The sequence below is a fragment of the Phaethon lepturus genome, unplaced genomic scaffold (genome assembly GCF_000687285.1).
Source record: "Phaethon lepturus isolate BGI_N335 unplaced genomic scaffold, ASM68728v1 scaffold5041, whole genome shotgun sequence".
NCBI lineage: Eukaryota > Metazoa > Chordata > Aves > Phaethontiformes > Phaethontidae > Phaethon > Phaethon lepturus.
The window spans coordinates 234,453-247,276 of record NW_010518409.1 but is presented as its reverse complement, the minus strand read 5'-3'; the positions used below and the strand labels follow the sequence as shown (position 1 = coordinate 247,276).

The window sequence follows — 12,824 nt, the reverse complement described above, 5'->3', positions numbered from 1 at the left end:
CCCCCCCCCCCCCCCCCCCCCCCCCCTTTTCCTTGTTTGCCAGCTAATAAGAGCTTTGGAGATGTAAAGGGGTGACTTGATCCCAATGCATTTTTAACATTGTAATAAATGATGTAGTGAGGTATGGAATAATCAGGCTGAAACTGTTCTGTGTAAGACAACTATTCTAACACACGCTTGACATCAACAAATGCATTCTCCCAGGGCTTGGCAAACTATGAATGAACTGTGACATTTTCTTACGATTAATTCTTTTAAGATAATCTCTAACTTCTCCCTTCTACTTGTATTTTATAGAGTAACTAGGATATACATTTTATGAATTACGGAAGCTCCTAGTATCCCCTGGTTAGAAAAATGAGTTACTCTTATGGATATAACTATGTCCAGATCTAAAGGCCTGTGTCAAAGCAGAATACAACTAAATCTGTTCATAGTGTTATTCCTGTTGCTTTTTTTAGTTTCTGCTTTCATGTTATTTCTCTTCTTTTGCCTCTTCTGACAATACACCCAATATAACACACCATTTACAATTTCAGTGTTTTACTGTAGCTTGCCAAAGACACGTCAGCATAGCCTCTGAATCAGAAGTTGAGAGTATCTTGCAAAGCTTAAATTACACAGCATTGTCTCATCAGAATGACATTTCGCTTGGGATCAAAGCATTTTGACAATAAAAAGTCATAGAAAGAACGCAGGCACATGAAGTAATTCAATGCAGCTAGGAGCCAACACATATAAGCTACATGTAAGACAAGGGAAAAGAGGGAGAAAAGAAAGAGAAGAGAGAGAGGAGGATGTGTGTCGAAGGACGGGAGCAGGGAGGGAAAAGGGAGAATGAATGCACGCCCATATAAAGAAGGGGAAAGGTAGTTTTACCAATTCTTTCTTGCTGGTTCAAAGAAATCACTAAACTGACTGCTAATTACAAAGTGTCCAAACTCCAGTTTTCAGAAAGAGGAAGTTAGCTCAAGACTTTTATGGGAACAAATCCTCAAAATCCTTCACTGTCTAAAGTACCAATCTTGTCTGTTTCCCTTATGACGGATACTTAAAAATTCTGAAGTTGCCATGTTCTACTATCTAAATGTACAAATACTAGCTTTGGATATAAATGCAGCCAGTGAACAGGAAACGTGGTATGGGCAGAACAGGTAAGGAATGTCTTGGATCTTCAGCACTTAAAACAAATCTATGCAAAGTTGTAGGGCCGAAAGACCAATCCAGTATGCAAACATCATAGCAGTGTTAGTAAAAGATGGAGATGAAGAGCTGCAGCTAGCAAAAAAAGTTTTCTAAAGAAAACTGGATTTTTGACTGAAAGATAACTTTCACAGAGATTTATTTTCCTCAGAAGATGCAATGTCCTGTTGTTAGTGATGGCTCTGGAAAGGGGACTCCTTCTCTGAGAAGCTTCCCTTTGAATCGCAGTTGGTGGGAAAGCCAGTGGACTCCAATGGAAGTTACCACTCAGTCCTGGTTACTGAACATTTAAAACTCACTTCTTTCCATTTCTAGTACTTTTGAGAGCAGCCTTAATATGAATCCAGGGATGTGACAAATTCCACATCCTCATCTTGATGTTTCTGCTCAAGAAATCTGAGACTGCCTATCTCTGAGATGACTACCCCAAATCAAAACTGGTAACCTGAAAGAGGGTGAGAATATCAAGAGAATATCAGAACTCAGTTAGATCTGCAGAACTCAGACATTTTAGTAGAGAGGACAGACCTGTATCACAAAACCTGTAAAATACTCTGTTTGTGAAAGCCTGAATTTATCGCAAGCAATGACAGACTGCTAAAAACAAATAAAAAGAGAGAGGAAGGGTGAAACGACAAGATAAAGGACTTAGTAAACACACTGACATCAGAGTGAAAATTCTCTAAGTGATTTCTTACTTTTAATAATAAAAGCCTGTCCCTAATTGCATTCTTCACCACAGCGCAACAATATGCATTTGTGTGTGTGTGTGTGCATGGGTGTTGACGGTTAGAGACTGGGGGGGGCGGAGGCTCAGCTGGATGCGGGGCACTCGCAAGCAAATCAAAACTGTCTGCAAAGAGCCGTTTCCTGCCGGTGACTAAGCCTTCACCCAAACAGTCAAGAGGAAGGGGCATAAGTAAAGCATTGCAAACGACCATCCTGATTGTATCGGAGTGGAGACAACTAGGACAAACAAACTCAGGAAGTGGCAAGGAGTTAGAAACCGAGAGGAAATCTATGGCACAGAGAGGAAAGTGAAGAGATTGCGCCGATCTGCAGAAGGGTCACCTCTGGGTCACACTGTGCCAAGCTTTTTCAAAACCGCTTTATTTGGACTATAATACAAAACTGGCACACACAGCTGGCGACTGCTGCAGCGGCTATTCAAATGTTAACATTCTCAATGATAAACAGCCAAAAAAAGTTCTATGTAAGCAAATTGGAACAAACAACTAATCTAAATTTGGTTGCTAAGAGACAGAGGATTTCAGCCAAAAACAGCCCCAAGCCTCAAGAATACTTTATTTTTTATCAAAAAAAGTACCTGTAGATGACGCCATGTTGGTGAAGAAACATGAGTGCTGATGTGACCTCTGCTGCATAAAAGCGGGATCGAGGTTCGTCAAATTTGCGTGAGCGCTGGATTTGAAACATTAGGTCTCCTCCATTTACATATTCCATGACGAAAAAGAGGCGGTCCTGAAATTAATTAAACAGTGCTATTTAGCTAATTTCTTTTAGTCACACAATGGACTGCTTGAAGCTACACTTTAGGCGACTACAGCATTTGCGTCAAGAAATGAAAGAAACAAACGCTACAATTCTGAAAAAGGAAAAGCTGACAACCAAAATCCTCCAAACCTAAAGAAAACGAGACAAGACTCTCAAAGTGAGCAATGAGAAAAAGGGAATAGAATCAAAATGTAGTAATAAGCAACGCACACAGAAATTTCCACACATCAACAAATACATATGGAATTATAATATATTTTATATAATAACGGAGATACTTAAATGATGCTGTTTCTTTGGAAATTTAACCGTAACAATGAAGAGATAAAGTCAATTCTGCCAACTACTGACAGGCTGCTGGGCAAATTTCAGGCTCCTTATTTCTTCTCTTATCTCTTACCAGCTACTTTGGCTGGAAAGCATCTTTCCCAAATTATGTAAAAACGAATTAGAATTGTTAAGCTATAGAAACCAGTGCTGCCAATCTCAAACACTTACACATGACTTTTTGAATTGCCTCAAACTCTCATAAGACAATGAAATATAATTACCTTATTAAAATACATATCAGGTTCTTTTTACTTCTTTACTTTACTTTCTTTACTTTACTTTTCTGATGCTTATCACTTCAAAGTTCAAGTTTGACAGAAATTAACTTTATTTGAGAACAGCAACTGAGATTCTCAGGCAATCACCCCATTTGGGTGTGTTTCCGAAAAAAACCCCAAAGTTAAGCGCTCAATGAAATAGTCAGAACCGAGAACACCAGTAACTCAATGGGTGCTTGGTGTCTTGAACCATTTATGATCTAAACTGCCAATGCAGATGAAGGCATAAGCAAAGAAATGACACAGATCCACTTGATATAATTTAGATCCTATTTTCTTGTAAATTTTCACAGTTTTCCCTAAGCTGTACTAACAACCCTAAGTCATCAACTCTTTGCCCATTCACCCTTGCTTTGTAAGCCTACTTCACATTCTTTATTTCCTTACTGTAAAATATCTACATCTATATGCACGTGAGTTTAGACAGAGGTGGAGGTAATTCTCATGTATTGCAGAGAAGGGATCTGAGCATATGCTCCTCGCTCTGCATTAGCTCACGTGACACAAACATTTCGTTCTCCACGATATACAGGTGGGTAAACATGGGACTTCACCAAAGGAAGCCCCTCTCCAAATTTCACGTCACATTGCAGTTTGGCTCTAGCTCATGGTGTCTGCTGTGCTGGGTTGAAGAAAAGGAGACAAGATGTGACATTGCTTTGGGCAAGCAAAAACAACAGAAGATGGAAGTTAATTAACCTCCCGCAAGCGAATCCAAGCCTGCAGATTACATAGTTTACATATGTGCGTCCAGAAATTAATAAATATTTGCCATTTGTCTTTAATCATCCACTGTACAGCTCATATTCAAGGCATAGCACTTAGAAATATCCTTAAACTTAAGCGTGTATATTAATCCTGCTCATTAAGTGCCTACATGTTATATTTATCAGGGATGTTTCCTGGAGGAGGCTAGAAATGTTTGGCTGACGTTTTGCTGATTACAGAAAGAGGATGCAGAATAAAAACCTTGTGCCTTACCCCCTGCGTCTTGGGAACACAGAAACTGCCAGACTGGATCAAATTCAGGATCCAGGTGAACTGGCATTCTTGGTAAAACACTGCTAACAACTTTGGTACATTTTCCAACATAAACCTACTAAAGAATAGCATCAAAGCTTCTGACTGTATCATAGACTCAAAAGAGCACGGCTTCAGAGCCATGCCTTTGTTCTTTTTGCAATTCTCAGTACAAAGGACTGAGTGCTCTCTCAATTCTCAGAAACATTCAAAAACATAGTGCAGATCTCTTGACATTACTGTAGGCTTTAAATACCCTCCTCTTTGCTTGTTTCAGGCAAAAATATGGGTCCTTGTGCTGTGTCTCTGACTTCTCTCTGGACCCGATGAGAATTACAGCCTTTGCTTTTAGCAGAAAATCTGATAGCTCTCAGCTGGTCTTACCATTTCAGAAGCTAGAGCTTAAGGATAACACCAAATGCAGTCAGTTTTGTGATAGTCAGTCAAAACCATAGCTATATTGGTACTGTAATGTAGCATAAGAGGATACAACATCCATAAGAAGAAGATGCAGGCATTGTCCTTTGTTAGGCTCCTCACCACTGCACTACAGCCTCTCTCTGAAGAGCAGTTTCGGTATGCCTGTCCCTTTGCAATGTGCTGCCTTCGATTATCTCACATGGATATAGTTCAGTGTTTCAAGTACAAAACCCATTTGGACTGCAGGCTGGGGAGTGTCTGACTAACATTTGGCGAAAGTAACTAAAGTAACTTCTAACACTTGCTGAAATGGAACCTTCTTACATTGTTATTTTAACCTTTCCAAAGTCAACAGTCTGGATGTGCATGCACATCCCATTCTCAATTTGAAGGGATATTTCTGGCAGATTCTGCAGCTTAGTTGACCACCTCTTCAAAAGTATATCTACTGAAACCAGAATTAACAGCTCAGTAATTGAAATTGCTCTGCTGTTGCAGTTTTTTGCTATACGCTGATATTTCAAGTTATTTTACAGCTTTACTGGGTGCATACTTCAGCTTCCTCATGAGAATTCACAGAAAAAAAATTGGTTTGAAAGTTCTGTTCTCTGTTTACAGTGGGTCTGGGAAAGGGTTTGTTTCTGAGAGAAGAAAAATATTAATTCTTACCCCCTAACATGGGGTAAACAATAAGATGCACAACATGCACATGCACAGCAGGCCAGAGTTTCAACATTAGAAGGTACCATCTTTTTTGACGAAATATATGCAGTCCCTATGAATGCTGCTTCCTTAAACCCACACTCTTGTCTATTTTCGGTCCGGACAATGACATGATCAGCTGGGACTCAAATTTACATGAAAAGAGGATGGAAGAGAAGAGACTATTTTATGGATATGAGCTGAGATTGGTTAAGTCCATTTTCCTCCCGCTTCCCATAACCTCAACAACAAGAGATACGCAGTTTTGATTTCTGCTACTTAAACTTTTTTCCCTATCTTTCATCAAAAGTTAATGATCAAAATATAGGTTACTAACCCTCTGACTATTTCCTTTCTGTCATAATGTAAGTACACACACAGAGTGACCCAATGAGACCTCCGTGACCTCAATGCAGAGAGGATTTCATCAAACAGTAATTGTGAAATAACTGTATTATGCCTGAGTATGTGCGTCTCTCTACATGTATCACCAGGATATATTCAAATATTGAAATGGGAGAAGATAAAGTGAATGCTCTAAAGAATTGTATGTTAAGAGACTACACAGTGTTTACTCAGTTAAAAATGAGATAGAAGGTATGACTTTATCGTTGATTGTGTTCCAAAAGAAAACTGAATGGGTCTAGTTTGGACTGCATTATTTTTGGACTCTGTTTTCATAACATTTGAGAAGTAGGTTTTGATGCAACAAAATAAATGTAAAGCAGTCCTGGGAACTCTTTAATTACATAAACTGAAATAAAAGGCAAAATCACAAAGGCATTATAGATGAATCCTCTCTTGGCATCTATAAAGCAAAAAAGTACTGTGAAGTAAGCCAATATGTTTTCTGAAGTAATTAGATTCTTTTACAGAGTTTATTTTAGCCCTTAATCATACCTGCTTTTCCTTGAATGTCTCAAAAGGTATGGCTGAATGAGAATACTTCAAATAATAAATGGAAAGAAAAACAGAGCAGAGGTTTTAAAAGCAATGTGGACATGAAATAAACAGGCTAGAAGACAAAAAAAGTTCAACTTCACTCTGTACTTCCATAATATTTTCTGACCATAAATTTAAATACTATACTGGAATGCATAACTGCCTATCTTAACATCTCTACTATTCCAGACTCACCTCTTGACTTTCTTAATTGAGATAGTCTCTTGCATGCTTTGTGACGACAAAACTGGACTCCAAAAGCAACCTCTCTTCTAGTCTCTGTCCCTATCACTATCTGGAGAAGTACAGTTGTCACTTAAACTAGAAATCTTATTTCATCTTCTCTATCATTCTACTCCTTTAATTGTGCCCCAATTTAATTTTTCATCCTCCTTGAGATTAAAAATAGCCATCCTTTTGCTCTACAGTAAATCTTTCTAACTAATCCTTTACTCTTTATACTGATTATTACCATAACCTTCCCCTCTTCAAAATAATTCTCTGAATTTTAGTTTTATTTTCATACTTTTTGTTAAGCCTATATATTATGTGCACTCCCCACCAGTCTATATTAATTTGTTTTTAGATGTTATGAATTCCACTGGATTCTACCTTTTGTTTCTTTGTGGAATAACGTACATGTTTTTAATTGGGAAAAGGTGGTGGTGGGGAGTGATTTCCAAAAACATCAACAGTAATAAAGCCTCAGGACATAACAGTCTCAATCCAGCTCCTTTTTGTGGAGGTGTGATTAATGACCAAGACCTTCCTACTAGTAAGACCAGATAATCTTGCCAATCAGTTTTGATGTAACAGATGACACTATACAGTCTATTAGTTGTTTAGATGTGCAATAACACCATTGTTGAGGAACAAGCTTCTGTGTAAACCCTGTAGGAAAGCTAGACATGGAAAGACTTTCATGTATTGTTTACACTAATTATTGTGTAGCCCTTGAAAGATTTTTTGTAAATTGTTATCAGTCATTAACCTGTATGTCCTTTGTTTGTTTTCCAATTAAAAATCTCATTAACATTAGATTGCAGCTTAAAGACAATCCATTGATGGACATAAAATGAAGTAGAATCATCACTGCAATCTGAAGAATATGAACTTTTTTTTCCCCTTTCTAATGAGTCCTACCAGCTGGGGGCCCCAATATGCTGTTCAGCACAGTGTCATTACTGAAGTATTACAAAACAAAAATAAACCATGCAAGTTGTGTCTCAGTTTCAAATCTGAGATATGCATCCATGCTACAAGCCTGAGAACAAATCTTTTCACTACTGGTTTTTGTCTCCCAGTTCTACCCTTACAACACTTAAAACCAAGAGAGTTCAGGAAAGGCATCAAACAAGGATTCCTTAAGTAACACTCACAACTGGTAGATCTTACCAGCCTACTCCAACTACCAGTTTTTCCTTCATTTATGTTTTCATACAATTGGCTGTGAATAAATTCTTCCTGATTCTCACTAGTTCCCTAAACTAAGTTCTTTGTGTGAATACACTTCTGTCCTCCCAATTTCAGAAAGCTGCATTTGAATTAAATTTCTCCAGAGGCTACTGAAAATATTAAGGAAACTAATATGTGTATTAAGTACAGGTAAACTTACAAGCAAAATAGTTCATATTCTAGCAGAGTACCATTACAGAGTGGAATATGTTTAGCCACTAAACTTGTTGCAAAACAAAAGTCAGAGATGTAACTCTTATTGCACAAGAAGTCAGACAAATATATCACCTTGGTATGTTCTGTAAGATGATATTTTATTCATATCATGCATGCACGGAATTCCTTTCCAACTAGTACAAAACTGTGATTACTTCACTCTATTTAAACAGGATGCTCAAACAGTTTGTTTAAAATTACCTAAAACTACAGCAACTGTCCCACCCCTCAGAACTTGAATAAACATTTCCTGCTTCTGATGGAAATTGCACAGGAACACTGTACACAAAACTATACCCAAACCTTCAACACCCTGAGCAGAAGACTAACCAGGATGGCAGATTCATCTTCCACAACCTCAGCATTAAAAGGGACAAATATAAAAACAAGAGAAAAAAGAGGTACAACACTAAAGAAAACAACAAAAATCTCTCTCCTGTGCATTTGATTCCTTTTTGAAGTTTACAGTAACAATTTTCAACAGGACACTGTGGCACGTTATCTGTCTCTGATTTCAGTGTTTATACTCAGGCCTAATTGTGTTGTTTTTCCTGTTTTGTACTAGTGCTTTCATGGAGTTCCAAATAAGAAGGGAACAATTTCTATGAATCCTACATTTCTTGGAATAAATGTTCTGTACATAGGGACTGCTATCGTAAATTTCACACAGGCTATGTGAATCTTCCACTTAAAAAAAAAAAGCACACATTCAGATTTTGCATTAAAGGATTTTTTTTTTGTCAGCCAGACACTTCAAATTTCTCTCAAGTTGGTGAATACTATTAGAGCTAGGGACTTACTGCTCAGTTCTACTCAGCTTTGCCCAATATTCAATTTCAAATCCATTTTTTTGCCCTTGAAAGAAAGAATAACCTCAAAGTTAAAAGAGACAGACTGAAGACAGTCAGAGAACCACACAGAATTGGATGAAGCAGTCTTGCAAGGTCATCTAGCTTATCCCACAGCTGACAGGCAGGATCAGCTGTACCTAAGCCAAGGGGAACTAACCTTTTCAATGCTGCAAGGCAGTCTCCAGGCACCGTGAGCCATCCATCTAGCTGTGAGCCAGAACTGCCCTGCTGAGTGGACTCCATTTGGCCCACAGAGAGACCTAGGAAGCAGAAGTCTCTGCTAGTCTGGGCTGCTGGAAGGCATGTGGGTTTGTCTGCACTCCACTGCAGCGAGGTCCCCCGCTCTGCCAGAAATGCTCTGTTCCCTTCTCAGTCCCCTTGTCAGCCGCAGAAGCCAGTAGTGAATAGTATTCCGTGACAATATTCTGCCTCGCAGGCCAGAAAATTGCATCAGTTCCTGAAATTAATCTGATCAGCTCTTAAAAATCACCACTGATAAGCATTCCTTGACCTCCACTAGCAGTCTATTTCAATACTTACATAAAATACCACTGGGAACTCTCTTTGTTGCTGCAAATCATTTGCATTACTTCTTGTGCTTACCTTACTCCAAATACCAATTCCTAGCTGTGTTTCAAGTTATATACTACCTTCAGAGAAACACTTCAGAGCTTTGCACCTTTATTTCCTATGCTAAGAACTGATTATTGTTTTATGTATTTACTGTATTATTTTTAAAAAACTATCACAAGATATTTCTATTCTGTTTGTAGAGACCCTAGACATTATGTCAGTTGAGAGCCAATCGGATAAAAAACATTTTTAAAAGAAGTCTTGAAAATGGTTTCAAGAATAACTGGTCCTCCTTTGAGACACTGGAATAATTCTCAGAAAAGCCCTCTCTTCCATATCGTATCGTATCGTACCATACCATGTGAAGGGCCAGAAAAAGCTACAAATCGAATACAATTAGTTTCCAGACAGTGCTTTTCCAGAATCAGTACAGAGTTTCTCAAAACCTTTACACTGTATTACTGTAAAGACCTGCGTTTTAGCATTTACTCATTGTCCTGGTTTCAGTGTTGGCTGTATAGTGGTGAGTGAGCAGTTGCGTGGTCCTTAGCCACTGGCTGGGGTTAAACCATGACACTCATCTATAATGTGAGTAACTAGAAAAGGGTTTTTAAGCAAGAAGTTTGTCTGAGATCACTAATCTTCATAAAGCAGACCTGGTATGTTGCTTTTGTCATGGGAGATTTATGTTGCCTCCCTGTGGAATATCAATTGATACTGCAACAGAATGAGGTTTTTAGTATGTTTTTTCATGCCCCTAACGCACCCCATAGTACACAGAAAATATGGCTAGTGTATGTAAATTGAGATAAACTGGCTGGCTGGGGGTGGGGGGGCTAACGAAGTGCCAGCATTAGGTCACAGAACTATGGAAATGACAATTTAGCATTCAAAGCAGGAAACATTAGCCAGGACATCATGGACATCACCTACCCTTTTCAAAAAATGTCAAGAGATTCAAGAGATGATTAGGTTTTACCTGGACTGGCATAGAAGAAGGAAGTCTTGTTTAATGATTTTTCCAAAGACAGATTCCCCTTAGCTCTAATACTTCTAGAAAAGTTTAGTTTATTGTTTCAATTATTCAAACAATCTAATCCCACATTACTGTGGCCAGCAAAATCCACTGACTTCAACATCACTTTTGAAATGTACAGGTCTTCATCTGTACCATAAATTCTGGAATAAGATAAAGTATGGATATGAATAAAATCTAAAACCCTAGAATCTACAAGTAACCATCATATACATCAGAATAACAGAGGAAGGTTACGTCCCTTACACAGAGCTTTTTCCTGTGTAATTTACAAATACCTGATGTTTGAATACAGTCTTCCTACTCGTTTTTCAGATAATGAATTCTGTCAGATTACTAACTGGATTGAATTTACTATGCATTGGATTAGTTGGTATATCAGGCTCATACTAGGGCAAATAAAAAGAAAATAAGGTTCAAAATTTCATTAACCCTGTTTTTAAAAAAGATAAAGTTTAGGCTAATTCAATGTAGCACGGAAACAGCAGGTGGAGAGTTATCAGCCTGCTCTCCATAGAGCTGTCATTTTACTCACTGAGAAGGTGACAAAATTCTAGCTCTACTTGAGTTTCTTGAATAGGGAAAGATTTCATATTAACACCCTAAAATACTATCATGTGAGTGCAAACATTTTCTTTTTCTTTTTAGTTTCTTCCCATTTTAAAAAAGAATTACGATATTGTTCTCAGTCATTAAAGGATATTATGCCTTCTGCGTATATGAATGTTTTCTGTGACACCTGTAATATAGTATCTAATATTCTGACACAGTATCTACAGGGCTTAGTGGTGAGGCTCTCTTTAGCTCAGATGGGATTTAGGTCAGGATTAAATTTTTAATGCTGTAATATGTGGAATTTGTTAGCCGAGGGCATGCAATGAAGATGCAGAACAAATTATACGCATTGCCATTTCATCAGCTTAATCCCCTACCATCTAACCTTAGAAATAAACTGAAACAAAAAGACTTCTAACTTTGGGAAAATCTTTAGCCCCGAATTATGATAATGGAGTGATATGTGTTCTGCTGTCACAGGATTTCTTCTGGGAGTTGATGCAAGTCTTTGGTCTCTGCTGCGAGATGCAGCGTTGGTAGCAATGAGCTCCACGATGAGCTCAGCGAAGGACTGCTGCTCCCTGGGGTGGCAACCCTGATCCCTGCCTGCTCCCTGAAAGCCCAAGCAAGCCCCGAGAGCAGGGACCCCAGGACTGTGCCAGCTGGTGTAATACACTCTTTGTGCTCTTCCTCTCATACAAGGGAGAAACACAACTGGAATCCTCTGCAGAAATGGAGCGTTTTGTAGTTCTAGTCACTTCAAAAGGGGTATCAAGTAGGAAAAGCTTCTCAGGCCATTTCCGTAATACCTTCATTTGATGACAGATAAGCTGTGAAAAGTGCCTTCTATGAAATTCTTTGATGTCATCTTCTTTTGGTGTTGTTTGGAAAAAAGAACTGTTCTGGTGAGATAATTTTAAAGACCTCTCATTTAATGGCCTGATGCACATGGCAGAAAATTATATCAAGCCTGCAAAATGTCATTATGCAGAAAATGTTACAATGTGCAGGCAGCTATTAATATTCCTTTGTTCTCATTCTTACAGGGAAAATATAAACACTGCCTTCCAGTTAGAGCTAACTATATAGTTTTTGAAGGTACTTCAGAACTCCTAAGAACAACTTTTAACCTGTTTATATTCTACCAAGGAGCTTAGACGGAGATGGCACATGTCCTAGGTGTCTCCTCAGCCTCTAGGCTGGTTCTGGAACCCTTGTCTTTAAATTTCCTGTTTTCTTATGCTGTCTGGGCATCTAGTTTATGTTTTTGAGCATGCAAGGAAAAACATCAGATGCTGCACAACTAAATAGAGAACACTGAGGGGAATGCAGCCAGTTGGTCCAGCAGCAGTGGTATCAGAAGTAAAAGGAACCCAGTTAGGGAAGATAATGAAAATGATGGGACAAAATACTCATCTGGCAACCATTTTCTGAGAAATCATCCATTATTGCTGAAAGAAACTACCAGAAGTAATTAGCTGAGTGGGCAAGTCTTTATATCACATTCATGATAATGCAACAGTGCTTTTTGTTTCTAGGGATGCAATCAACTAACTGAAAGGCAAAAGTTGTCTCCTGTGATCTATGAAACCATCAGTTGTGATTCAGAAGGAAACTACAATGTCTTTTCCAATGAGTTATTGTACAAAAGCTGCCCAGGCAAAGAAGTCTGTTGAGATGTGATTTCCAGTCACACATATCAGGACCAGGCATACTGAACTAAAATGG

The 12,824-nt window shown here is 38.4% G+C and overlaps 1 protein-coding gene across 1 annotated transcript in view; it reads right to left on the bottom strand.

The window, feature by feature from the left end:
* PRKCE (protein kinase C, epsilon) overlaps positions 1-12,824 on the bottom strand; it is a 296,007-nt gene that overhangs the window by 48,967 nt on the left and 234,216 nt on the right. The window contains exon 11 of the mRNA XM_010296719.1: positions 2,531-2,685. Coding sequence (XP_010295021.1) covers positions 2,531-2,685 — 155 coding nt within the window. The remainder of the gene's footprint in view (positions 1-2,530; positions 2,686-12,824) is intronic.